This window comes from Trichosurus vulpecula, chromosome 4 (genome assembly GCF_011100635.1).
Source record: "Trichosurus vulpecula isolate mTriVul1 chromosome 4, mTriVul1.pri, whole genome shotgun sequence".
NCBI lineage: Eukaryota > Metazoa > Chordata > Mammalia > Diprotodontia > Phalangeridae > Trichosurus > Trichosurus vulpecula.
Window position 1 is genome coordinate 33,750,978 of NC_050576.1, and position 24,664 is coordinate 33,775,641.

Here is a 24,664-nt window from a genome sequence, read left to right on the forward strand (position 1 = left end):
TATACATCGGTTTCATGATGCCATGCTTGCCCGGGTCTTAGATAATGGAGGATGCACTTATGCTTTCCCAGTCATCGACGGATTGAAGCAAGGCTGCGCGCTTGCTCCCGTGGTTTTTAGCATGAATTTTTCAGCCATGATGTTAAACCTTCAAAGAGGGTGTACACGGCATCAAGGTCAGTTACTGCACTGATGGAATGCACCAGGGCAAAGATCAACAGAGGCAGAAATAGACATTTGTTAGACAGAGAAGGCAGGAGAGGGGCTTGGGCATCCAGAGAAGGCAGTAGGGAAGCATGGAGGGAAGCATTCAAGTGATCAACAGAAGGAGAAACAGGCAATTTTGTCAGACAGAGAAGACAGGAGAGGTGTTTGGGCATCCACAGAAGTCATCTGAGGGAAGCTCCTCCTTCTAGAACTCTACCTATCACACAGTCTGTCTTAAAGCCCTCAGGGCATAGGGACTCACTCACTCAGAGGAGAAATTTCTAACAGACCTAGAAATCTTCTCCCACCGCCTTGTGTTAAAATCCCTGAAACATATTCTGGACTGTTCCCTGGGAGACTGCACTGGGTGGGAGAATCAGCTCCCTTTTTAATTCCCTTCTTTCTGCTTTTTTCGAGCCAGAAACGTTTCATGAAAATCCAGATCCTCCAGAATGATAATGGTGGGAATTCTGGCTCTGGGACCTTGGGCCTTGAACCACTCTGGCTATAAAGAGGTCTTTAGGTTATGGGGGGAGGTGAAAGGAGATCTCCCCGCTGCTGCCACCAGCCTAGAGTCTTCTCATTCTGGCCTAGACCACTGCAATAGCTTTCTCACTGTTCTCCCTGCCTCTGGAGACCTCCCCAGTTCTTGACAATAACCTTGGATTTTCCCCACCTTCAGTGATACCTCCCCAGCTTAGGTCCATGGTCACCTAATCAACCAACAATTATTTAATGAGCTCCCAACCTATTTATGCCAGGTACAGACAATGAGCTGCCCCAGGGAGTACAAAGGCCAAGTAGGAGAGGAGAAACCTTGTCTGTGAGATGGTGGGGGGTGGGGACTGAGCCAGGCTCCAGGCTCTCCTGGGCCCAGCTCAGGTGTCAGATGGCACATACCCTCCCGGATCCTCCCATGGCCCGAAAAGCCAGCTGCCTTCTCCTCTGGCCACTCCCAGCCCCAGGCTCATCTCCCATGGTTGGCTCCACCCCCTCTCCACATTTCCCCAAGGCCCAAGGGACTCAAGGACAATGCCCACTGAGCCCTCCCCTGGCACCCCTTCTCCTACTTTCATCCTGCTTATCAGGTAACACTTACAGAATGGAGCCCAATCCACACCTGAACAGAAGTTCCCTCTATAATATCCTCCATCAGGGGTCAACCTGCCTCTGTTTGGAGACCTCCAGGGGTGAGGAGCTCACTACCCTTTCCAAAACAGTCCCTTCCACTCCTGGCCAGCCCCCAAGTAGAGCAAGGGTTTCCTAACACTGAGCCTCTTTGAAGATTCCCCCGCCCCCTCAACTGTTCTAGGACCGCCAGACTGATCTTTGTTCCATATAAACAGCCCTTCCCGGGCTGGAGAACAGCTCTGGTGCACCCTCCCCACCCGCCTTCCCCATTCTTCTCTGAGATTCCCTTCCCCACCAGGCAGCAGAATGCCCTCTCTTTCTTTGTACCCCAGTGATGTGTCAGGTGCATAGTGGGTGCTTAATCCACTTAGGACAAATTCACTCTCTCCAGGGCTCTCCCCATGCTCCAGACCCCTGCAAACTGGGCCTCGAATGCTGACTCAGGCTGGTCAAGCTTGGTCCCTCGTGGAGTTCTATTTTTGAGCCCAAATGTTGCACTTGCTGTTTATCTTGGATTCGACTCTACGGCTGCTAGCTGGCATTTCCCAGTCCTGACTCGGTGTGTGTCCGCTACCCCTCCCAGCTGTGCATCAGCAGCCTGTGTGCGGAGCCACCATCCACCTGAGCCTCGATTGAGTCATTGAGAAGAATGCTGGGCAGCAGAGCCTTGTGGCACTCCGCCGGAGACCTCTTGCTGCCATCTCTCTTTGTATCCCTCCGGCTTGGCCTGCCTGGGATGCAGTAGGTGCTTAATAAATGCTTAGGGACTGACTAATGACAACCACGTGGGGCTGTATGGGTGGCACCTGCGGTTGTGGGCCCTTAGATGATGCAATGTGGTTAAACTGTTACTTATTAATTATTCTCTTAAAAAGCCCGACATTGGCCCGGCAGTCCATTGGCCCCGGGAGCTCCCGGGCTGCACGGCTGGCCCACCTAGAGTACAGGAGCGTTCGAGGACTCGGGCCGCGGGGAGGGAGGCGATCCGCAGCGCGGGAGGGAGTTTCCCGGTCTGAGAGGCCGTGACATCACGGGGATGGGGGGTGCAGAGAGGGGATGCAGCCCGCGGGCTCTGGGGGCCAGGGCGGGAAGTCCGTGGGGGAGGGGCGCTCTGTCCCCTAACCCCGGGAAAGTGCAGAGTCATGCTGAGAGCGTGGACGGGGAGAAAGAGAGAGGGAGGGAAGTAGGGAGCGAGCGAGCGTGGAGGGGATAGGGGGCGTGGCTTCAGGAGGACGGGCCCGCCCCTGCCCGCCCTCAGCCTCTCGCGAGATCAGGGGCTTATAAAGGCCGTGCTGGGCGCACCACCGTCGCGTTCTCGTGCTCTCCTTCACGTGTTCGCTGCTCTTCGGAATTTGCCTGCGGAGCCCAGCTGGTGAGGCCGGGGAGCGGGCGGAACCGGGGCCTGCACTCACCCCTCCCCCCCCTCCCCGGCGCCCTGCTGCCCCACTCCAGCCGCTGGGAAGGGCAGGGTAGCTCGGGAAGGCGGACTTACCCCCCCCCCCTACGCGGCTGATTGGCTCGCAGGGTCACGTGCCCCGCCCGGGGTGGGGGCGTGTTCAGGAACCTTCGGGCGGGGGGGTGGGGCGGACTTTGAGGTTCCCGGGCCAATCTCGGGTCGGTGGAATCGAAGCCGGGGCCCCCAGTCCTGCTTTAGGCGGGAGACGAACAGGGAAACTGAGGCACGCGCCCCCTGCTCCCGAGCAGTCTTTAATGTGAACTCCCACAGCCTGCGTTAACTTTTTTTTTTAATAGCGGGGGAAACTGAGGCCGGGGCGGGAAACGAAGCGCCTGCGGGGCGGGGGGGAATGGCGGCGATTCTTTTCCTTCTCGCCCTGTCCCAGTCCTCCCCAGTGCTGCCGAGGAGGGGGCTCCCTCTGGGAGTGGAGCAGCGCCTGCATCAGGGGGTCGCCCCCAGGCAGGCTGGGAGACCCGCCGGGAGTTGCGGACGCCCGGGCTTCGGTGCGCCCTGGGGCTTATCTGCCTGTGGGGGCCTCCAGCCGCCTCTCTGGCCTCCGTTTTCCCCTCTGCCAAAGTGGGCAGGGCTGTCGGCCTCCTAGGAGCAGGCAGATCATCAGATGATGGGGGGGGGGGGGGAAGAAGGCCGTGGACCCGAGCCACGAGCGGGGGTGTGGGAGTCACGAGTGGGGCGGTCTGCTTGGCAAGCCCGCGTATGTTGCGTCCGTGCGGGGAGATGGTGGTGGTGGTGGGGGTATCGGAGCAGGGAGCCCGGGGCTCTTACATAAAGTGGTTTCGAAAGGGGAAGAAGTGAACCCCATTACAGGGGGTCGCTCTGCTTTCGGGCAGCTCGCTGGTGGTTCAGTGGTTAGAACGCCGAGCCTGGAACCTCCGAGCTCATATCCGGCCTCAGCCCTTGGTTGTGACCGTGGATAAGTCACCCTCTGCCTCAACTTCCTCAGCTGTAAAATGGGATGATAACCCAGCGGATCTCTCCGGGTGGTTGCGAGGAACAGAAGAGGTGGTAGTAGTTGTGAAACGTTTAGCAGAGTGCTTGGCACGCAGTGGGGGCCGCAGAACCGTCTATTCCTCTCCTCTTACGGACGAGCGAGCCCTGGGGTGAGGCTGCCCTGCCGGACACACTGGGTAGAGGAGGATGCAGAAGTGAGGGAGGAGGGGGCAGGTGGGGGCTTCACGCCCCTTGGCCTGGCTGTGGAGCCACCGGTGTCTCCGAGTGGAAATCAGTTCCGATTAGCTCCTTATCTCTGCTTAGCGCACACCAGCATTTCCAACCTGGCTCTCTTCTCTTTTCTGGGGACTGGCTGGTTTGGGAGAGGACCGGAATGTGGCAGCCCCTCCCCATGAAGAGTCCAGTCTAGACGCCCCAAACCGTGTTGCCTGGGAAGTTGGGGGCTCCTCCGAATGCAGGGGAGTGCCCAGATTGCCTTCTAGCTTTGGATGGCAGCCAGGACTTTGCTTTAAGGAAATCAGTCATTTTAAACGACTAGGCAACCTTGCTATATGTGCCCGGGAGGCAGAGGGCTCCAGGGGCAGCGAGAGGTTCAGGCCTGGGTCTCTGCTAGCATGTCGGCTTGGGGCTGGGTGAGCGCTTAGGAGTGGGGCGTGGCAGCTGGCCCGGAGAAGGAAGCTTGGTGCCTTTCCTGAAATTGCCTCTCTGAGCAGACTGCTGGTTTTCCAGCCTCATTCATCTTCTCTCTTGACCCCCAGTTACTGTCAACATGTCCGCGGGAAATGCCAAGATTGGGCACCCAGCCCCGAATTTCAAAGCTACAGCTGTTATGCCAGATCAGCAGTTCAAAGACATCAGCCTTTCTGACTACAAAGGTGAGTTCCGTTGCCTGAGCCTGATTAACATTTCCCGATTAACCAAATCTCAGTAACAAAGGCAGCTTTGTGCAATTTCTGCTGAGCTGTTCTGATTTCCCATCTGGGGCTGGGTGGTGAGGTTCCCTCCAACCTCATTTGATCTGTGCTTATTCCGGGAGAGGATTATTATCCTGTAGCCCTTCCCCTCCCTCCCCATCTGCCTCCAATTCTGACATGAAAGGGCCTTGGACCTCTTTATATAAAATGACTGATACCCAGAGGACCTTGGCCAGCCTCTCCTCTAGGGACTCAGTTGGCTTAGGAGGGTGCTTTCCTTTTTGTGCCTCGACTGAACGATCTCTTCACTGCCCCTCCCCCCAAGGGTGGACGTCAGGGGTGCAGTTGGGCCCCAGAATGGCAAAGGAAGAAGGCCTGGTCACTCAGGCTTGCTGGGTTTCCTGGGTCCCAAGAGTGTCCAGATTCCTTAGCAGCTGCAGCTGCCTTTCTTCTGAGCTAAGTCCTTGTGGAAGCTGATTTGAGCAGAGAGGCCCGGCATGGTTGGTTGTGGGCTGTGTTTGTCAGAGGAAGGGGTAGCTTTCATGCCTTTGTATACACATGCTGCCTTGCCCCCAGAGGGAGGCTGCCCTCCCCCAGGCACTGAGGAGCAGGGAGCAGGATGGCCCTGGCAGATTTGTTGGGATAAACAATGTTCCTATTGAGGTTGGCTTTCAGAGGGGACACCACATGCTCGCCTCCCTTCACTTCTGGCTTACAGAACAGCCCTGAGCCTGCCCCATTTTGTCAGCATGACTCCCCTGGGGTAGAGCCAAGCTTGGTCCTCAGGGCCACTGGCTATTTCGAAGGCAACGTCTAAGCCAGTGTTAATATATGCTTGACGAGGAGTGTGAGCTAGCCGGCTGCTTATCTCTTGGGTGGAATTTTCTGTTAGGTTTTCCTGGGGTAACTCGGTGGGGACCACCTGCCTGGGCTCCCTCACCCCCAGTGAAGTTCCTGCCCTGTTGTGTCTTGCTGTCTGGTTCAGTTAGTCAGTGGTACCAGACCAAAGCCCAGCCTTCTGGGCTTTTTCTGATCAGGCCAGTTATGTCAGCAGTCTGTACTCAGCTGATTGGTGCTGCCTCCTTTCCCTGTCTAGGTCTCTGAGAATTGGAATCACATCCATTAGATTGAAAGTGGAAGGAAGCTATGGAGAGACCCTGGAGGGGGGTCCATTGTCTAGGTTTCAGTAATCCTGCTTCCACCTGATCCTCACTTCCTTCTGTAAAGGAAGATACCACTAATTAACAAGAGTTTAGCTCTCATGCCCTGGCATGGGTGCAGCTCCCGATGGTGGTAGAGCGGGTGGAGCCCCTCTGAGGTCTGGGTAGTCATGCCAGGGAATGAGCCCATACAGGTGTCGAGGGCAGCAGGTGGCGGTTTCACAAGGCAAGGACCCACTGGGGTTGGGATGGGGATAAATAGCCTAGTGCTTCATCCTTGGCCAGCGTAGGACTTGTAATTTGTCTGTGCACAAGCCCTCCTATGCTTTGCCAGCCCTAGGCAGCACTGCTCTTGGGTGGGAGAATGCCTTGTTTTCCTTCCAAGGAGGATTCCTTGGAATGGAGCCACTTGGGCCTTTCCTTGGGGGGTATGTTTGTCTGTGTCTCTCTGTGTGATGTACCTGTCAGTTTAAGGTGTCCAGGTCATTGGGGCCAAACCAGGTGACCTGAGCTCACCAGTCCCTTTTCCCATCCAGGGAAATACGTTGTGTTGTTCTTCTACCCCTTGGACTTCACCTTTGTGTGCCCCACGGAGATTATTGCATTCAGTGATCGAGCTGAAGAATTTAAGAAACTCAACTGCCAAGTGATTGGTGCTTCAGTGGATTCACACTTCTGTCACCTTGCCTGGTAACTGTCCCCCAGTGGCCAGCCTGGCTTTGGTTGGTGTTCCTGGGCTTTGGGGCAGCGGGAAGAGGGCCAGGCACTTCACAGGGGTCCCAAGTCAGTCTGTCCATGGGAAAATGCTGTAGACAGGCTCTAGACACATTCATGCAAAGTGATTTCATTAGGAGGAGGGGGCCTGGGAGAGTTCCTGGAGAAATATGAGGATGTGAGCTGACTCTGGAAGGGAAGAGGTGAGGGAGGTGGCTGAGAGCCTGCAGGGCTTTGCTGAGGAATTCTGTGCCCAGAGAGGAGGCAATGCTTGGACTAGTAAATGCCTGAGAGCTAGCTCGTGCCCCATTACATTTATAAGTGCCTTAGGACATTGGGTGGAGTTCTTCTTTCTCTTCCTTCTGGAGGTCAGCTATCTGAATAAAAACTTGCCACACTAGTTCAGTTGCATTGTGTGTCTCCTTTCTTATTTTTCTCCAGGGTCAACACGGTCAAGAAGAATGGTGGCCTGGGAGCTGTGAATATCCCATTGTTGTCTGACCCCAAACGAACCATTGCTGAAGATTATGGGGTCTTAAAGGCAGATGAGGGAATTTCATTCAGGTGAGCATGGCTATAAATTGTGGTTGGGTGTTTCTTCCTGTAGTTCAGCAGCCTCCTAACTCTTAGGCCCAGCTGGATGCTAGAGCCTAGAAAGGAGAGGAGAATGTGGTAGTTGGGGCCAAGGCCAGTTCTCCTTATGCCAGCCGGCTTCTTTAGTTCTAAAACCCTGCAGTGAAGGATTGGTCCTGGGTCTCTTCTTCCTTGGTAGGGGTCTCTTCATCATCGACGAGAAGGGGATCCTTCGCCAGATCACCATCAATGACCTTCCCGTGGGCCGATCTGTAGATGAAACTCTTCGGCTTGTCCAGGCCTTCCAGTTCACAGACAAGTATGGCGAAGGTAAGCCTTACAGAGGTGAAAGGGTGGGAAGCAGCCCAGGTAGACAGATGGAGGAGGGGGAGGGGGCCGCCTTACATGAAAGGGACAGGATTGGTTTTTTGTTTTTTTCTTAGCACAGAACATAAAAGGGCTAATGCCTACTCAGAAAAGTAGAGTGAGCCCAGTGGATGTCATCATCTTTTGGTATCCTGGCTCATTCTAAAATGAGGCTTGGGCATATAGAACACTCTGCTGTTTCCGTTGTTATTAGGTAAATGCATGTGCTGCTGTAAGTAGAATTGTATACCTTTGGCATAAAACTGACAAAAACAAACTAAAAAGGGATGAGATCTGATCCTTGAGTTGGGACAGCTCAGCACCCTTGGTTGGAAGCTTCCCCCTACCTAGTGTGGTCAGACAAGGGGTTTGAAAAACAGCTTGACAAGAGAATGCTTCTAGTCCAGGCCTGAGGGGATGGATGACCCCCAGCACCTTGCCTTACTTTACCTTATCTTACCTTGATGGGCCCTGGGAGTTAAGAGAAGAGGCAAGAGGTTGGGGCTGTCTAGAGGAAGAAACAAGCCTTGGCAACTTGACTGTACATTCGAGGTTGGGAGATTTGGGAGTCCAGCTTTACATCTAGGTAGCAAACCTTTCTGGGCTGATGGGCAGGACGGTGGTAGTGGTCTCCACTGAAATGAGTATGTTTTGAGCAAAAGTTAGTGTAGTTGAAATCCCTCTGTGGCTGTTCTGTGCTCTCTCACTTGGCCATGACAAATGAAGAGAGGAGAGGCTTTCATCCCAGTCAGTGTGTTAGGGCGCTGCCTCCTCCTCCTCTCCCCCCCAGTGGAGGGGATGGGGAAAGACTGTCCCTTCCACCCTGTAACAGCTTCAACGAGCTGGGACCCCAGCTGAAGAGCTTGGCTTCTTCTCATTCTCATGGTTGTGATCCTGGCCTGGGGAGAGTGAAGGCAGGTTGGATGGCAGACCCAAGTGCTGCTCCTGACTTTGTGGGGCACGGGTCACTCACTCCCCCTCCCTTTCTGGTCATCTTGGTTCTGTAAACTTTCCTCCGACTTGACTTCTGATGTGTCCTCAGCAGGTAGACTGAGAGGGAAAAGGATTGTTGAGGATTGTAAACTCAGACCTGGAGGTTCTTTGGAGGCATCTTCTTGTCTTATCGCCTCATCTTAGAGAGGCCAAGGAGGGGCAGGGGCCTGTCCGAGGGTTCCCAGATCATGTCAGATCTCAGAACAGAAGCCACAGGTGGGCCTGGGCACCCGGGAGGTGATCCCAGCTGGGCTGGGGGTGTGTGGCTCCTTGAGGTTTTGATGCCTCTGAAAGCCTTTGCAGTGTTTCCTGTTTACTGAGACCTTGGGCTACTTGACCAAGAGGCAGAGAAGACAGAAGGGCTTCATGGAAGCTGTGGTGGTAGAGGGAACACTTGGAGTTTGATCTCCTGTCTGTTCTTGCCAGCAAGCACCCCGCCCCGCCCTTGCCTTAAGATAATGAATTTTGTTTGGTGGCCAGAGAGCAGTAGTTGAAGGAGCTATAGGGACGTTTAACCAAAGGTGGCCGTGGTTGGCAACACAACACAAATAGCTCATGGGTTTACGGAGGAGTAAGATGTGGTGTCTTCCCAAAAGGGAGGAGGAGGAGGAGGCTTCCTCTGAAGGCTGTCTGGTATTAATGGTCTGTGAACTCAGTCCATTCCTTTGAGGGCCTTTTAAAGGCCTCGAAGTCTTCTGATAACCCAGCCCCCTTGGAGCCTGAGGAGGACTGTTCAGTTCTGAATTATATTTCCTTAAATTCCTTTCTGTGGTGGCAGGTTTTTTTTTTGAATGATTTATTTTTAGTTTTCAGCATTCACTTACATAAGATTGGATTTTTCAATTTTCTCCCTCTCCCCCTTCCCCCCCTCCCAAGATGGCATGCAATCTGGTAAGGCTCTACATATACATTCATATTAAACATGTTTTCACATTAGTCATGTTGTACAGAAGAATTAGAATCAATGGGAGGAACCACGTGAAAGAAGAAACAAAAAAGAGCAAATAGTCTGCTTTGATCTGCATTTAGACTCCATAGTTCTTTTTCTGGATGTGGATAGCATTTTCCATCCTGAGTCTTTTCGAACTGTCTTAGGTCCTTGCATTGCTGAGAAGAGCTCAGTCTATCAAAGTCAGTTGTCACACAGTGTGGCTGTTACTGTGTACAGTGTTCTCCTGGTTCTGCATCAGTTCGTTCCAGGTTTTCCCGAAGTCGGCCTGCTCCGCATTTCTTAGCACAATAGTATTCGATTACATTCATAGGCCACAACTTGTTCAGACATTCCCCTACTGATGGGCATGTCTTCAATTTTCAATTCTTTGTGTGGTGGTGGTTTTTTTGTGGATTTGTGAACTTGACGTGGAGTGTTGCTGTTTGAGAAATACCGGCATTAAGTTCTGTTGTTCAGTCATGTCACCATTTCAGGTTTTCTTGGTAAAGGTCCTGCAGTGATTTGCCATTTCCTTCTCCCTCGGATTCATTTTGCCAGGCAGTTGGGTTAAGTGACTTGCCCAAGGTCACACAGCTAGCTGCTGTTTAAGGCTGGATTAATGCTTCCAGGCTGGTGTTCTATCCACTGAACCATCAGCTGCCTCTAGTTTTAGGCTAGCAGTAAGATGCTTTCTAAGGTCTCTCTAAACTATGAGGAGTGACCTGGGCTTGGTGTTAGCACTGCTAGGTGGTTTCCCCCCAACAAATCTATGGCCCTGCTTTTGTGGCCATGGTGCAGGTGACCTGACAGAATCTCTAGCTCGTCTGCCTACCTGGTGAGTAGTTATCAGTCATCCAGGTCCCTCAGGAAGTGAGCCTCTGAAAAGAAGGAAGAGCTTTACAATGTCACTGAGATGGGGTTACCCTTTTGTCTTTCAGTGTGCCCTGCTGGCTGGAAACCGGGGAGTGACACCATCAAGCCTGATGTTCAGGGGAGTAAGGAATACTTCTCCAAGCAGTAGTGAGCCACTCTCTGCAGCCATGGACATCCCCCCACAGGGCCTGCAGACTCACTAGCTACTGTTTGCAGGACAAATGTGCTTGATCTTCCCCAAGCTTTAAACTGGAGGCCTTTGTAGTGGGAACCCAAATAGTGTGGGGTAGCTGGGCATATGCCCTCTCATGGGGCCTGATCCATTCAGATCACTCCTTCCTCCCCCGGGCAGCAGCTAGCCGCTAAGCCTGTCAGTTCTCTCTTTCTCACTCCAGTGACCAAGTGCTGTGTTAACAACGTTTGTACCATAGTCACTCCTTTGGGCTTGAGCCCATCTGATGTTTTGTAGCTCTATTAAACTTGTCCTAAGAAAACAGGTGATGGGACTCCAGTTTATGCAGATGCGACTTGACCTTGCTGGGTGTGTCTGAAGCACCTGGGGCTGGGGGCAACCCATGTGAGTACCCACCCTCTTTTCAGCTCTGCAGCTCAGGGAGGGAAGGGGACCAGCCCCCAGGTTGTGGGTAGCCATGTGCATTGGCTGCTAATGAGGCACAAGATAGTGGAACAGGCTGGGGGTGGGAGGGGAGGGGAGAGGACAGGCCCAGTGTGTAAGGAAAAACAGGTAAGCACTGGGAATGGGGAAAGGCAAAGCAAAGTCCCTGCTTACATTCTCACGTGAGACATGCCAACAGCTGTGTATAAACAAGATACAAGCAGTATGTACAGGAGATAATCGATAAGCAAGGCACCAGCCTTAAGGTTGGAAAAGGCTCCCTGCAGCAGCTGAGGTGAATTCCAGGTATGGAGGACAACCTGTGAAAATGTACTGGCAACCTCAAGGCAGGCCAGCTGTTAGAGGGAGAGGTCAAAGTTTATGAAAGTCTTTGAATACTAAAGTCTTATTTGATTCATTGTGGATGAGCAGTAGGCTGATGGGGAGGCCAGACTGGAGGTCAGTAGAGAGGTCTGAGAATCTACACTGAGATCCTGGAATGTGTGGATACTGATGAGCTCACCTAGGGACACTGGGGAACATTGAGGCAGTGACCTATGCAAGTTGCCAGGGAGTTGGTACTCTGGAGGAAGGGGAAGCCATGTTGAGGCCATAGGACTAGGGCCTTGATACCTAGATGGGCATTTCTTTTCCAACCGAGGGAACCTCTGATGAGGCTGGGGTGGAGTGGGGGGGGGGCAGGGGGAGTGGGTTATCAGCCCTAGTGCCTGGCTCTAGAGAAAAGGGGCCCAGCAATCCCTTAGAGTCCACAATTAAAATAGGTATTGCTGGCATCCATGGAGGAAAGCAGCCTGAGTGCCCGCTGCCTCTTCCCAGAAGCCTACCCAGGGGGCACTGGTACCCCAGGCTCTGGGAGGGCAGGGTAGCTCTATGGTGGTACAGCACAGGCCCTCTTCCTCTCTGGGTTGAGCTGAAGACTAGGGGATCCTTGCTCATTAACTCCACCCCCCCCCAGTTTGGGGGAGGGTAGCATCTTCCTCTGAATGCATATCCTGCCCCCCTCCCCCCAGTAACCACCAACAATATAATGTCTTGATCCTCACAAGAACCCTGTGAGATAATATTAGCAGCTCCATTTTACACATTCAGAAGAGGGTTTACATTCCACATCAACCATTTAAGTGCCTGATACAATGAAGTGCAACTTTTCCTTGGGACACATGCCTGTAAGGTCAAGGTCACAGTCTCCCCACGACCACAGGGCCTTTGCCCAGGGAGGAGGGCTAGCTGGGGCACAGTCCTCTCCCAGGCCCCACAAAAGACAGCAGACCTCCAGGCAGGCAAGATTCTTGTCTGTGAGCAAGTGTACCTAAAGCAGGGATTTAGCTGAGCCTGTAGGCCAATGGCCTTGTTCTTTAGGGCAGCAGTACCTCCTGAACACCCAGAACCTTCCCTGAAATAGCAGCTAGAAGGCGTGATGTGGGTGGGAGGGGTGAGGGAACTGAGGACCAGCAGTAAAATGGCCTCAAGTCTCAGGGGCTCACTGCCCTATCCCAGTAGCTACCAAAATAATTTCCTATGAATTAAAATCAAGTTGTGTCTGTCCCTTCTTTGGTCCTTGCTCTCCATACCATGACCAGGCCTCTGTCATAAGTAAGTGGATAGCAGCTAGGTCTGGAGAAGGAAGGGGACTAGGTCCCCTTTACAGTAGCAAAGACCCTTTTAGGGGCAGCCCGACCCCCTCCCCAACTGGGGTCCAGTGTCTCTCTAGGCTGGACCCCCAAGGACTTGAGGGGGTCTGAAGGTGTGTCCTTGAGTAGCTCGAGTAGGCGCAGGCGCTGGGCAGGGGGTGTTGAGAAGTAGGCCTTCTGCTCCTCAGAGTAGCGTTCCACAGGGACCACGGCGTCCCTGTAAGACCAGTCTGTCCAGTGGAAGTTGAAGCTCTCCAGCAAAGCAATGCGGCCTTCTTGGGTGGGTACACAGTCGAGAGGTGGCAGGGGGGGCAAGTTGGGCACCTCTACCCCTGGGAGCAGCACCACCCCCCGAATGGCAAACCAGCCCCCGTATCGCGGGTGGATGCACACACCGGCAATCTTCTGTAGGAGAGAGGCAGGGAAGGAGTCTAGAGACTGAGTCCTGTGCCTGAAGTTCCTCCTCACCCTTGCCCCCCCACTCTGGGGACAACAGCTAGTCCCTCCCATGGCTAAGCTGGGAGCTTTTGTCATTCTGTAAAATGAAGGACTGGAGATGACTGGGAATGGGGGTCACTCGTGGGCTGGAACCCAGGCCCTCACAACGCCTCTGCCAGCCCAGAACTCTTCCATGGTACCACTCGGCCATTCCTGGTGTTCAGGCCCCTTACCATCTCATTCAGTTCACCCATGTTCCCTCTGCCTAAGGTGTGACTTGGGGAACTGAACCCAGTATCCCAGTGAGATCTGACCAGGGCTATCCCTCCCCCCATCCTGAACCTTGTTTCATTCAAAGGGGCAGACGGTGGGGAGGGGTGCAATGAGGAGAAACCAGAGGCAGAGAAGGGAGGATTAGGGAGGCAGGGACAGGCAAGAACAGAGACTTCGGCAGAGAGAACAATGCTGAACAATGCAGCCAGGATTCTTGAGTGGAAGGCTAGCTTCCTCTTCCTTCCATCCCAGCAGGGCTGGCTGGAGAACTTTGCAGCAGTGATCTTAACAGGATACCCTTCCCTTCCACCCTCCCTGCTCCACCTGGGCTGCCTCCTGGGCACACTCGGGCCTTGCCTCCCACCTCACCAACCTTGTCTCCCCAGGGGTCAGACTCTACATCTTGCCGCTGGTAGTAGTAGGCAGCCCCTGCCACATGGGCAGCTGTCTGGGCCAAGATTTTGGGACGCCGGTTCGGGTGCATATCGTAGTCAGTGATGATGTGTACCTCCTGCTCTGGAAGGCTCTGGGACAGGAACAGAGATAGGATCATCTCAACACAAGCAGTGGTCCAATTCCTATCTGCCTGGGAGGACCCTGTGGTCTGAGGTGAAGGGTTCAAACGAGGGCAGAGGGGCGCTGCTCTAGGTCTGATTTTTGTGCTGGCAGTGGGGGCAGGGGCATGGGATAGTCTCTAGCTCAGGAAGGAAGCCAAAGGCAGGGAACACTGGGGCTCCTAAGGCCTTCCAGGGCTATGCCTATGGAAAAAGTAAGACCAGGTGGGGTACAGGTGGCACATGTTTGAAGAGAGGACGGATACAGGCAGGCTGGGCTGGAGGTGGCTCAATGCACAATAGGGACAGGGGATCCTGATAACCTGAAAGGGGCCTTAGAGATCACCTGGGAAGATACTTCCTTGGAGTCTCATAGGAGGTGGAAGAGGAGCAGGGGGCTTGGTAGCTTACCTTCTGAAGGTTGGTGAGGTGGTAGGCTACACACTGGTCCACGGGGTCCTTCAGAGGTTGTAGGTGGGCACTCTGTAGGAAGGGCTTGAGAGCTTGGTCAAACATGGCAGGAGTGCTGAGGACCACGAAAGCCAGTGTAGGCCCAGGCAGGGGCAGCTGGAAGGCTGGAGGCAGCAGTGCATTGTACCATCCCACCTGGGCAGAGACAGGCAAGGTGTGCTCAGAAGAGATACGCCACATCCAGCCCTACCATGTCCCCATAACCCCTCTACCCAGCCTTGGCCACCAAGAGGCCTCTTTGAATCACCCAGTGATCTTCACAACAGTCCTCTCTGGGAAGTCAAGTAGCACTTAGCCAATTTATTTGGCACTGGCCAGAGGAAGGGAGGAGTCACAGCTGCCCACAGGTCTGAGCTAAGTGCCCCTGGGCCAGTCCCCTCCTTTGTCTTGGAGCACTCCCCTTTATAGGGCAGGGCTGGAACACACCTCAGGTCTCAGGTTTCCCAGCCCAGAGCCAGCTGCTTGCCCTCAGTGGGAGAGCTGGCAGGAAACAGCAGAGTCAGTGGCAGGTTAAGAAAGCAAGGGCCAGTCCTGCCCAGAGGGGTGAACAGGGAACAGACACTGTGTGAGCAAAGTCACAGCTCAGAGGAGGGGAGGTACCTTCCAAGCACTACCTCGAAGGGAATCTTGCCAATGGCAGTCAAAGTGAGCACCAGGCACCATGGCTTCTGTCTAAGTGCAGTCAGAAGCTCTGGATTTGGGCTATGCTATCCCTGGGAATTTTTGTTTGGGTTTTTTCAGGACATGACCAGGGAAGGCAATATAAATCTTTGCCCTCCCATTTTAAGAGATCTGGGCAGCTTTCTTTTGATTTCTTGTCCAAGCTCTGGTTTTGGTTGTGGCCCTCAGAAAGCCTAATTATCTCTTCTTGATCTGTTTAATATGAAGTGCTTAAATTTTCTTTTTTTTTTCTGTCTTTTGACTTTTGAAAAAATATCTCTTATTGTCTCATGAAGTCATTTGGTCCATTTTAAGTTTCAAGGGTTTGTTGCTTGAGTAAGATTTTAGATCTCTTGTGCTAAGCAGTTAATTCTCTTTTCCCACAGTTCTCATTTCTTTTCTAATCCTTTTTCTAGCACTCTCTTTCCAAATACAAAATAATTTTTAACTTTTCAAAATGGCTTCCTTTATTTCTTCCAGGAATTCTAGCTGACCTTATGGCCAAGGCATGTTTTTGATGCTTTGCTTGTAGGTGTTTTGGAGTCATTTCATTTTTCTGAGTTAAATCTCTTTAGCATCCCCATTACCACAACAACTCTTTGTAGTGGGAGCCTTTTTCTGTTTGCTCATTTTTCCAGCCTTACTTATCTATTTGGGAGTTTGTGTTAGTGCCAGATTCTATGCACTTCTGGAGGGAATGTTTGGGCTATGTTGGGTCCTGTTTCATACTCTCTTGGGTTCCATACTCGCTTTCGCTGGGTATTTAGTGATATGCTGTTCAAAGATCTCAGGAGATCAGGCTGAAAACCAGTAAGCTCTCAGTGCACCAAAGATGCTTGATACAGGGTGAAGTCTGATCACTACCCCCCTGATTTGAGGTTTACAAGCTCCTGCCCCCAGCATGGGTCTGAGCAATACAACTGTAGAACTGCCCCTGATTGAAGCTCTGGGAGGTGGCTCCAAGCCTGTTAGCTACCTGGAAGATCTTGCAGGTTCAGAGCAAACTACAGGCTGCCCCTCTGTTGGAGCTTCCTGCACTGGTTGCTCAGGTGCAGGCTTCAAACCAGGATGGGGGTTGAATCTGGGAAATGGCTTTAAGGCCAGATGCAAATAGCTGCTGCTTGCTTCTGTTCCTGCTCCATACCCAGCACATGGCTTCAGGCCAGTGATGGCTTTGCTCTGCCACCCCTGGGCGCAGGCCCACTCCTTGCCAATCTGCACTGAACCTGTGACTCCCGCTCTAGGTTTGAGCCACAAAGCTGTTGCTTGGCTTCTGGTCCTGCCCCTTATAGTGTCAGTCTGGAACCCATTGGACTGTGCCCAGCAGGTCCTACTCTGGGCAGTCCTGTGCTGGTGGGCTCTGCATGGTGCCCTTCTGGCTAGTCTCCTGCACCAACACTCTGTCTCATGTGGCTGTGCCCACCTGGCCTGGAAAAATGCCTCCCTGTAAAGGTCCTTGGGACCTGCCATCGGTGTACTGTTTAATGATCGTTTTGCTGGAGTAATTGTGGATAAGAAAAAACTCTTCCTTCGACCTCTGCCCACCTGGCTGGTCTCCTGGCTCAGTGTCAAGGTCAAGGCCATGCTGGACACGTGGCTGGGGTGAGCTCAAGATCAAAGTCAAGGGTAGTGGCAGGTACCAGATTTTGGGGGGATGCATTGTTAAGGTCTGGGCCCCACACTTGGCGGACTTAGGGGATTCAGTGACCCCCTACCCCACCGTCGCCTCCGCCCCTCCCTGCACCTGCCATCCTGGGGCTGTCTGTTGGTCAAACGAGCTTTGTCCAGACCTCAGTCCGGCTAGTGTGAGGCCCAAGGGGCATCTCACCTTCAGGGAGCCCTCCAGGTCGCCCCGTGCACCCCACGGCCTTCCCTTTCTGCAGTTTCCACGCGCGAGTCACGTGCGGGGTCGCGCATGCTCACCTGGAAGGGGTGCACCTCGAAGCCGAAGGGTCCCAGCGCGGTCTGGATCCGGCGCTCCAGCTCAGTAGCCGTTGACTCCATCGTGTAGGCACTGGGCTCCTGGCTGCCCGCGCACTTCTGTTCACAGCTCCCACGGGGCGCCGCGGCGAGCGCGCTCCCTGCTGGGATACGTAGTCCGTTGCGCAGACGCGCTAGGCCAACGGCTCCGCAGCGCGGCGGCCTGGGCTTCCTGGCAGGCTTCGCGACTGACGTTGGCGGGTGGGGCGCGCGTACAGCCTGCTGGGAGTCGTAGTTCGGAAGCCGTGCCAAGCCCGTTATGGCCGCGGGAGACAAACTCGGTGTTCCAGGAGGCCCCGCGGCGGCGCCGGCGCGCTAGGTTTGAATTGGGTAGCGTCGGCGGGGGCGAATCAGGGGCCATGGCTCCGGTGGCCGGGGGCCGGGCGGCGGTGGCGGCGGGCTCCGCGTTTTGGAGCCCTCGCTGAGTCCCGTGCGTCCCGAACCCCGGCTTCCGCGGCATCCCCGGGTCGAGCCCCCGCCGCCGGCCCCGCCTCCCACTCAGTCTCGGCCTGGCTCCGCGACAGGCCCGGTCTGGCCCTAGGATAGCCTTGCGCAGCCCGCTCGCTGCTGGGGCCAGGCCCGGCGCCCCAGCTCAGCGCCGCTCGCCGGCTGGAGCCCTCGGGCCCCGGCTGCGGCCTGCCGCCTTCCACCCTGGAGCCGCCGCGCCCGATATTGTCCCCGGCGTCCGAGGACTCCAGCTGGGCTGAGAAGCTCGACTCACTGCTGCAAGTCACCGACGGCAATGTGGCCCGGATCAAGGTGGGCAGCCCCGGGCCGGGCGGAAGCTCAGCGAGCTCTGCCGGAGTCCCCAGCCCCATAAGCCACGCCCACCCTGCAGGCCCGCCCCATCCTGGGAGCCTGGCCACGCCTCCTAGGCGCAACCCTGCATCTAGCCCCGCCTCTGGGGCTGACTACTCCTCCAAGACCCGGATGGCCCCGCCCCTCCCGGAGCCCTGACCTCAGCCCCGCCTCCTAGGAGGAAAGCTCTGAGCTAGGTTCGGGCTCTCGGAGCCTTCTGGGAACCCTGACCACGGCCCCAGGATGGGCAGGAGGCTGACCATGCATCGTTCTTGTCCCTGAGCTGGCCTTGACTCCTCCTGGCGTCCCCAACCCCCCAACAATGTGCAAGTGGGTTGGTCTTGAGGGTCGATGCCCAGCAGCCTCAAAGACCCTCTGAGAGCAGCAGGTGGTCTATGGCCTCTTTCATGAGGACCTCCCATGCCCTTTTCCTGGGAGAATTAAAAGGCTGACTTAGCAAGAAGTCACAGGGTCCTAAACGATCTGCCCCCCCTCTCTCCAAGTCTTAAGCGTTCCAGTCTGCATGTCTGTCCTGGGTGCCAGCTCTTGCCTGCTTCGTGCTTTTCTTTTGCTTACCTGTGAAATGAGTTGGACCAGATAGGCCAGGAAGCCCTTGCCAGCTCCAGGGCCTTCTTAATTTTCTTTTCTCTTTTTTTTAAGTTGCATAACCTTTTTTTACAATAGGATTTCTTCTTTATTTAGTATTTTATTTTTCCCCACTTACATGTAAAACAATTTTTAATATTCGTTTTTAAAACTTTGAGTTCCAAATTCTCTCCCTTCCTCTCTCCCCACCCCACATTGAGAAGGCAAGCAATTCGATATAAGTCATACATGTTTAGTCGTGCAAAACATTTCCATAATAGTCACATGAAAGAAAATGTAGACAAAAGTCTCAAGAAAAATAAAGTAAAAAAGGTATTCTACAATCTGTATTCAGAACCATCAGTTCTTTCTCTGAGGATGGATAGCATTTTTCATCATAGGTCCTTCAGAGTTTTCTTGGATGGTTGTATTCCTGCAGCTCTGGTGCTTTCTAAGCCAAGGGAGGGTAGTGGGAGCTCAGAAAAGCCCAGGTTTTGCTCCTGGGAGCAGGATCTGACAGTGCTGACCATTCCCTTCTTGCTTTTCCCCTCCTGCCCTGCAGCAGCGTCTCTGCCCCCTTGGCGTCTCTTCACCAGGCAATTGTAAGTGTATTGCCCTCCCTCCTTCCGCATGCTGGCCCTTTCCCTTCCCTCTGGCTCTTTTCCCACTCTTCCACTAGTGATCATTTCTTCCTATCCTCCACCCCAAGGGAATCTGGCCACCTCTGCTCCCAAGGCCCCAGGCCTGTCTTTCTCCTGGAAAAGGACCTGGTCCATGTGACCCAGTCTTGGTTTCCCCTGTTGCCTTCTGTAGCCAGCCTGACTCCTTCTGGGTCCTGGATGCCCTGTTCTAATCCTGAAGGGGAACTGCCTGGTCACGTCTGGACCCTGGATCCCCCCTCTGAGGGGCAGGGCTGGGATGATGCCTGCTTTTCCTTGTCGATGTGGGATGAAATCACCACTCTCCGGAGCCAGCTCCGGACCCAGGCTCAGGTGCAGTGGAGAATGTATCTATGGGGTGGGGCTAGGGGCCCGCTTGCTCCTCTGGGGCCCAAGGAGACCCTTTTCTTCCTGACCTGATCCAGGTGACAGTGCTGATGAGTCAGGCTGTACAGGGCCTGATGGAAGACAGGGAGCGTCAGAGATGTCAGATTGATGACCTGGAAGGTAACCCTAGGAGGCAGGGCACCCACAGTAGGCATCCCTCCCTGAAGTCCATGAGGGTGCCCTCTAGGATGGTCCCCCCACCATGGGAGAGGGAAGTAGGGGTTGGAGGGCAGGGCTGACACCTCCCTTGCTGCCCAGAGGAGCTGGGCCGGCTGCGAGGGGCCCCTGAAGGGCGAGCGAGGTTGGAGCAACGCATAGAAGACCTGAATTCAGAGCTGCAGAGCCTACGTCGACAGCTGCAGGCCCGTCCTGGGGAGGCCAGTGTGACCGCCCTCTTGCGCCAGGAGCTACAGAATGAGTGAGTATTTACCACTTGGGACCCTTCCACTTGTGGCCCTTGACTGGCCCTGGCCCCAGCCTTTCCCAAGCAGTCTGTTGGTGACTCCCAGGGAGGCTCACCTGCCTGGATGGGACTAGTCGGTCCTCTGCCCTCTGCAGAGGGGAGCGGGATTGGCCAGGTGGTCTCCTCCCTTCTTCCCTGATCAGCTGCACACAGGGGCCTTGGCATCCTCACTAACCCTCTGACCCTTCCAGTCGCCAGCTGCTGTGGGAGGAGTATGAGACCGTTCGAGGGGAGCTGAAGCTTCTGCGGGACCAGCTGGGTGAGTGGGTCTCCCTCCCCCATTCTCCCACATCCTGCCCCTCCTCTGAGGGTTCTCTATGAAGGCCAGTTCTCCTCTAAGTGTGTGTGTGTGTGTGTGTGTGTGTGTGTGTGTGTGTGTGTGGAGGCAGGAGGCACTGTGGGCCCCCAGCCAGCCCCAGCTCAAGTCTTGGCCCAGCCACTTAGCTGCCAGTATGACTGTGACCGAGCTCTTCCTTCTCTAGCCCTCTCTAGCCCTGGGTCTCCTCCTCTGTAAAATGAGGGCATTGGGTTAGATGAGCTCTGCTGTGACCCCCATCCTGGAAAGCCTGGGAGCCAACCCCATCATTCACTCACTCTTTCACCAAGCATTTAACAAGTATACATGGTTCTGTGATAGTTCTGTGATAGGGACCAGGTCAGATACAAAGTTATGTAAGACTAGGGCTCTGCTCTTCAGCTGCCTCCAGTCCACGAAGGGCATCTAGCCCGGAACATGGGCAGCCATAAGTGTGGCAGTAAGGCACTGATGCTGGGGAGGGAAATGGATTGGAAGGAATGCTTTCAGGTGGAGAGGGGACAGGGAGGGCATTCCAGGCACTGGGAACAGCCCGAGCAAAGTCCTGGAGGCCAGAGAGCACAGGATGCCTTCAGGACAGGAAGTTTTAGTTGGCTACCCAGGAGCACGTGCAGAAGAGAGTAATGCCACATGAATCACATTAGGTTAAGAGGGCTTCAGTCCAGGGCTTTGAACTTTCCTCGAGAGGCAGTTGATTGAAAGTGCTGAAATGGTTGGCCATGCTGAGGGGGGAGAGGGTATTTCTTCATTGCTTTCGTGTGGGGATCTTCAGGGGCTCAACTCCATCTATTCAAAGTAAATGTGCCTCCTGAGTGAAAGAGTCAAACACTGAAGGGAGGGAGAAGAGAAAGGAGGGGAAAGAAGGGAGGGAGGGAGAGAGGAAGAAAGGAAGAAAAAGAAGAGAGGAAGGAAGGGAGGGGAGGGGAGAAAAAGGAGAGGAAGGAGAGAAGGAGAAAAGGGAGGAAGGAAGGAGAAGAGGGAGGAGAAAGAAGGAAGGGAGAAAAGAAGGAAGGAGGAGAGGAGGGCAGGGAGGAGAGAAGGGAAGTTGGGGGGGGGGGGTTGGAGAAGAAGGAAGGAAGCTTCTCCCTTTCCTCTGCCCTGTCCCTGCCCCAGGGCCAGGTTGCTGACCTTCTCCTCCCTCAGGCCAACAGCAGGAGTTATTACTGAGACAGATGGCTGAGGCCAGGCAGGCTCAGGGGCGGAGCTGGAAGGTAGGTGTCCTGAAGCTCTCCAGCATCTGAAGGATCCTTTTCGGTGGCAGGGGGTCATCTCTGAAAGGCATCTCCAGATGGAGCTGATGCTTTTGCTACTATGCTAATAGAAGGGTGGGGTGCCCTGGAGAAATGGTCTTGCTTCCCTGACCCCAGCAGCACCCCTTTAGGGAGCTTCCTTCCCACCATCTCCTAAATTCCCCCCACCCTACCCCAAGGGGTCCAGCTCATTGAGAGCATCCTGGGGGAAAGAGGGGGGAGGGCTGGAGTGAAGGGAAAGTTCTGGGGTCTTTACCTTCTGGTGGCTGTGTTTGGGCAGGTGCTGGAGCAGGTACAGAGCGATCAGGAAGGCCATAGCCGGGTGGTGGACGCTGCCAGGGTGGAGGCCCAGGATGTTCATCGGGAGATCGATCTTGTCAGGTCTGGGGCCTGGCTGGGGCTGGGAGGTAATGGGCTTACCCTCCACTCGGGACACAGTATCCCTTGCTCCTGGGCAGGGGCTCAGTAAGGAAGGGGATGGGCTCCCAGGTATTGTCCTGCTTTGGAGGTTACTGTATTCTCTTTTCCTTATATTAAGCACAAAACTGGGGCTCTTGCACCTTCTCCCACTCCTGGGGTCCTCTCTGCTCCTACAGGTCCAGCCCATACATGCTGCTAGGGACAGGCAGGAGGAGAGGCAGGAGCAGGGGCTCAGTAGGACAGAGCTTGGCAGGGGTCTAGAGATGGAGGCCTTGGCTCCTGAGCCCAGCCAGAGGGAGGGAGGTGAGGCCTCTTTGGAAGAGTCTTGGCCCAGATCCCAGAATTGTGAGGAGGAGGCCGGCCCCACTCTGGCTCTGATGCCTGACGTCAGCCAAACCTCCCACACCTGCTTCTCTGGGAGGGAAGGGGGAGCCGTACCTTTATTCTGGTTTCACAGATGAGAGAGGGGGCCTTGCCTGGCTCATGCAGCTGGAGGGCATCTGGTCCAGGCTTTGAACCCAAGTCTCCTAGTCCTCTGTCCAGTGCAGGGAGGGATCAAGGAGCATAGTGAAGAGAACCACTTCAAGTCTTGTTCCTCACATTTGCTGGCTGTGTGACCCTCAACCTCCTTGTGCTTCAGCCTCCTGTAAAAGGGCAATCAATTCTGTAACACCCGTCTCCTAGGGTTGTGGTGAGGTTCAAATGAGATAATGTTTGTGAAGCCCTCTGCACACCTTCATGTGCTATGTAAATGCTGGCTAATATTAGTATTATTAACGGTGACTACTACCATGCCCCTTCCCCTGTGCCTTCCCCTCCCTCTCCCTCTAGGGGCTTCAATGCCTGCTGGAGCGGATGGTTTGCTTGCCTAGGGTCAGGAAGATCTGAGCCTGTCCTGTGTGACCAAGAGCAGGCTGCTTCATCTTTGGGAGCTGCTTATAAAACCTATAGTCAGTCGATTAACATTAAATGCCTACTTTGTATGGGAAGCTAGGTGGTATAGTGGTTAGAGTGCCGATCCTGAGTTCAAATCTGGACTCAAACACTTGCTAACTGTGCCTCTGGGTGAGTCACATAACCTTATTTGCCTCAGTTTCCTCATCTGTCAAATGAGCTAGAGAAGGAACTGGCATACTCCCCAGCATACCTACTATGCGCTGGGCACTGTGCTGAGCCCTGGGGACACATGGAAAGGCAAAAGCTGACAGTTCCCTCTACCTTTGACAAGAGCACCTTCCTATTTCTCAAAGCTAGAATTCTTGTTCCTCATTGCAGCCTGTCCCTTCCCTCTACCCCCATGGTTTCTGTGACTCTCACCTTCCATTTAGGAGAAACTGAGTCAGGTCTGGGTAGGGGGAGATATATAGAGCAGTAGTAGAGAAGATGGGGACCCAGGCCCTGTGAGGCTGTGACCCCTTGGCCAGGACTCTCTTGCCTGACCCTGAGGGCCCCCCACAGGGCCATGGTATGTTCTTTGCAGGCCCAGGTGCGAGGGGATCACCCACCCCGGCCAGATTCTGCGATCTCTAGCTCTGACCTGAGCCTCTCAGACAGTGACAGCAGCTGGGACATACCTTCTCGGAAGACAGGTGGGTGAGCTTGAGGCCTGGAAGTTTGTGAGTCCCCTCTGTGCCTCCCTGCCCACCTTCACCCACTGTCCTTGGGGCCCCGAATACTTAACTACCTTCCTGCCTGTTCTCCTTCAGCCTGCTTCCTCCACCTTGAAATTGACCCTCCTCTGGACAGGTTAAGCTCAGACCATCTTTTGGCCTCATTTCCTCTAAAGGACCCCAGCCACAAGGCAGTGGTCATGTGCTCTTTCTTCTACACCCCTTCTCCCCATCCCCACGTCCATCCCTGGGGAGCTTTGTGGCCCAGAGAACAGGAGATCTCTGAACCAGCCACCTGGGCCTGCCCCCCTCAGCTATGCCAGCAGACCTCCAGAGCAACAATGAGTCCAGCACCGATTCCAGCATGGAGCCCAGCACGTCCAGGCCTCCTGTGAGGAGCCCCCAGACAGCTGAGCAGTCAAGCAAGGCACCCAAGCGGCTCCTTAGTGACCTGTGAATGGGCTGGCTAGCACTCCATGCCTTGGAGTGGTGCAGGACAAAGGAAGGGCTTCTGGGCAGAGTGAAACAGCTCATTCCCAGCAGCCTCCCCTTCCCCCAGGGGCCTTGAGTGGCTTTCTTGAGATTTCTTGAGGGGCTGCTGGCCCCAAATCCCTGCACTCTGCTCACTGGTTCCTCTCTGTTCCTCCTCTTCATCTCCTCTAAGATTTCTTCCTTTCCCCTATCCTTCAAATCTGCAATAAAAAATGTTAACTATGTTCTTGCCCACTGTAGTCTTTAGAGAAGGTTCCCCCACCCAGGGTGTAAGCTGAACCCCAGAATGGCAGGCACACAGCAAATCTGGGGCAGCAGGGATTCAGTGGGTGGGGCTTTATTTCTCATCCATCTTGGGCAGGTTGGAGTAGGCCCTTCCAGGACCCTCCAGCTGCCTTTCATCCCCAGCTTCCCCCTAGGCTGGGTCTGGTTGAGAGAGTCTCCTTCACATCAAGCTATGGGATTCCTAGGTGGTCAGTATCAGGCAGCATTGCTACAAGAATTAAGAGATAATTAAGAGCATTAAGAGACTAAGGTACCAGCCCAGCTGTCTAGACTAAGCAATCCTCGATGGTCCCAGGATCCATGGGAGAGCTGTTAAAATGGGCTGGCGGAGTAGGCCTCAGGACAGCTGTGGGCCCAGTAGGTCATACCTGCTCAGAGGGTAACAGGGCTTTACTGTAAGAGAGAAGGCCTTGAATGCCTCTCCACACTCCAGATTATCAGGCATGAGGAACGTTACTTGGAACAAAC

General features: G+C 54.4%; 3 protein-coding genes across 6 annotated transcripts; 2 read left to right on the forward strand and 1 right to left on the reverse strand.

Moving 5' to 3' along the window:
- Window positions 1-2,593: 2,593 nt before the first annotated feature.
- PRDX1 (peroxiredoxin 1) lies at window positions 2,594-10,783 on the forward strand. Of its 2 annotated transcripts, none has more exons than XM_036754804.1 (6): window positions 2,594-2,710; window positions 4,522-4,638; window positions 6,374-6,527; window positions 6,993-7,115; window positions 7,324-7,454; window positions 10,353-10,783. In XM_036754804.1, the coding sequence occupies exons 2-6, from the start codon at window positions 4,533-4,535 to the stop codon at window positions 10,433-10,435; spliced, it is 597 nt and encodes a 198-aa protein (XP_036610699.1). In that variant the 5' UTR covers window positions 2,594-2,710; window positions 4,522-4,532; the 3' UTR covers window positions 10,436-10,783. The 2 variants fall into 2 exon arrangements, with proteins under 2 accessions (XP_036610699.1, XP_036610700.1); XM_036754805.1 differs by lacking the exon at window positions 2,594-2,710 and adding an exon at window positions 2,931-3,017.
- Window positions 10,784-11,949: 1,166 nt separating this feature from the next.
- MMACHC (metabolism of cobalamin associated C) lies at window positions 11,950-17,749 on the reverse strand. The gene is made up of 5 exons (XM_036755458.1): window positions 17,375-17,749; window positions 16,875-17,246; window positions 14,232-14,426; window positions 13,640-13,792; window positions 11,950-12,960 (listed from the first exon to the last, which is right to left on the reverse strand). Exons 1-5 carry the CDS (start codon window positions 17,747-17,749, stop codon window positions 12,556-12,558), a joined length of 1,500 nt encoding a protein of 499 aa, XP_036611353.1. The 3' UTR covers window positions 11,950-12,555.
- CCDC163 (coiled-coil domain containing 163) lies at window positions 16,867-24,135 on the forward strand. 3 transcript variants are annotated; one of them, XM_036754806.1, is made up of 10 exons: window positions 16,867-17,690; window positions 18,877-18,916; window positions 19,128-19,306; window positions 19,399-19,480; window positions 19,619-19,778; window positions 20,015-20,082; window positions 21,283-21,350; window positions 21,670-21,770; window positions 23,268-23,398; window positions 23,734-24,135. In XM_036754806.1, the coding sequence occupies exons 3-10, from the start codon at window positions 19,154-19,156 to the stop codon at window positions 23,874-23,876; spliced, it is 906 nt and encodes a 301-aa protein (XP_036610701.1). In that variant the 5' UTR covers window positions 16,867-17,690; window positions 18,877-18,916; window positions 19,128-19,153; the 3' UTR covers window positions 23,877-24,135. The 3 variants fall into 3 exon arrangements, with proteins under 3 accessions (XP_036610701.1, XP_036610703.1, XP_036610702.1); XM_036754808.1 differs by having other exon boundaries at window positions 17,235-17,690; window positions 21,670-21,796; XM_036754807.1 differs by lacking the exon at window positions 18,877-18,916 and having other exon boundaries at window positions 17,257-17,690.
- The last annotated feature ends 529 nt before the right edge of the window (window positions 24,136-24,664 follow it).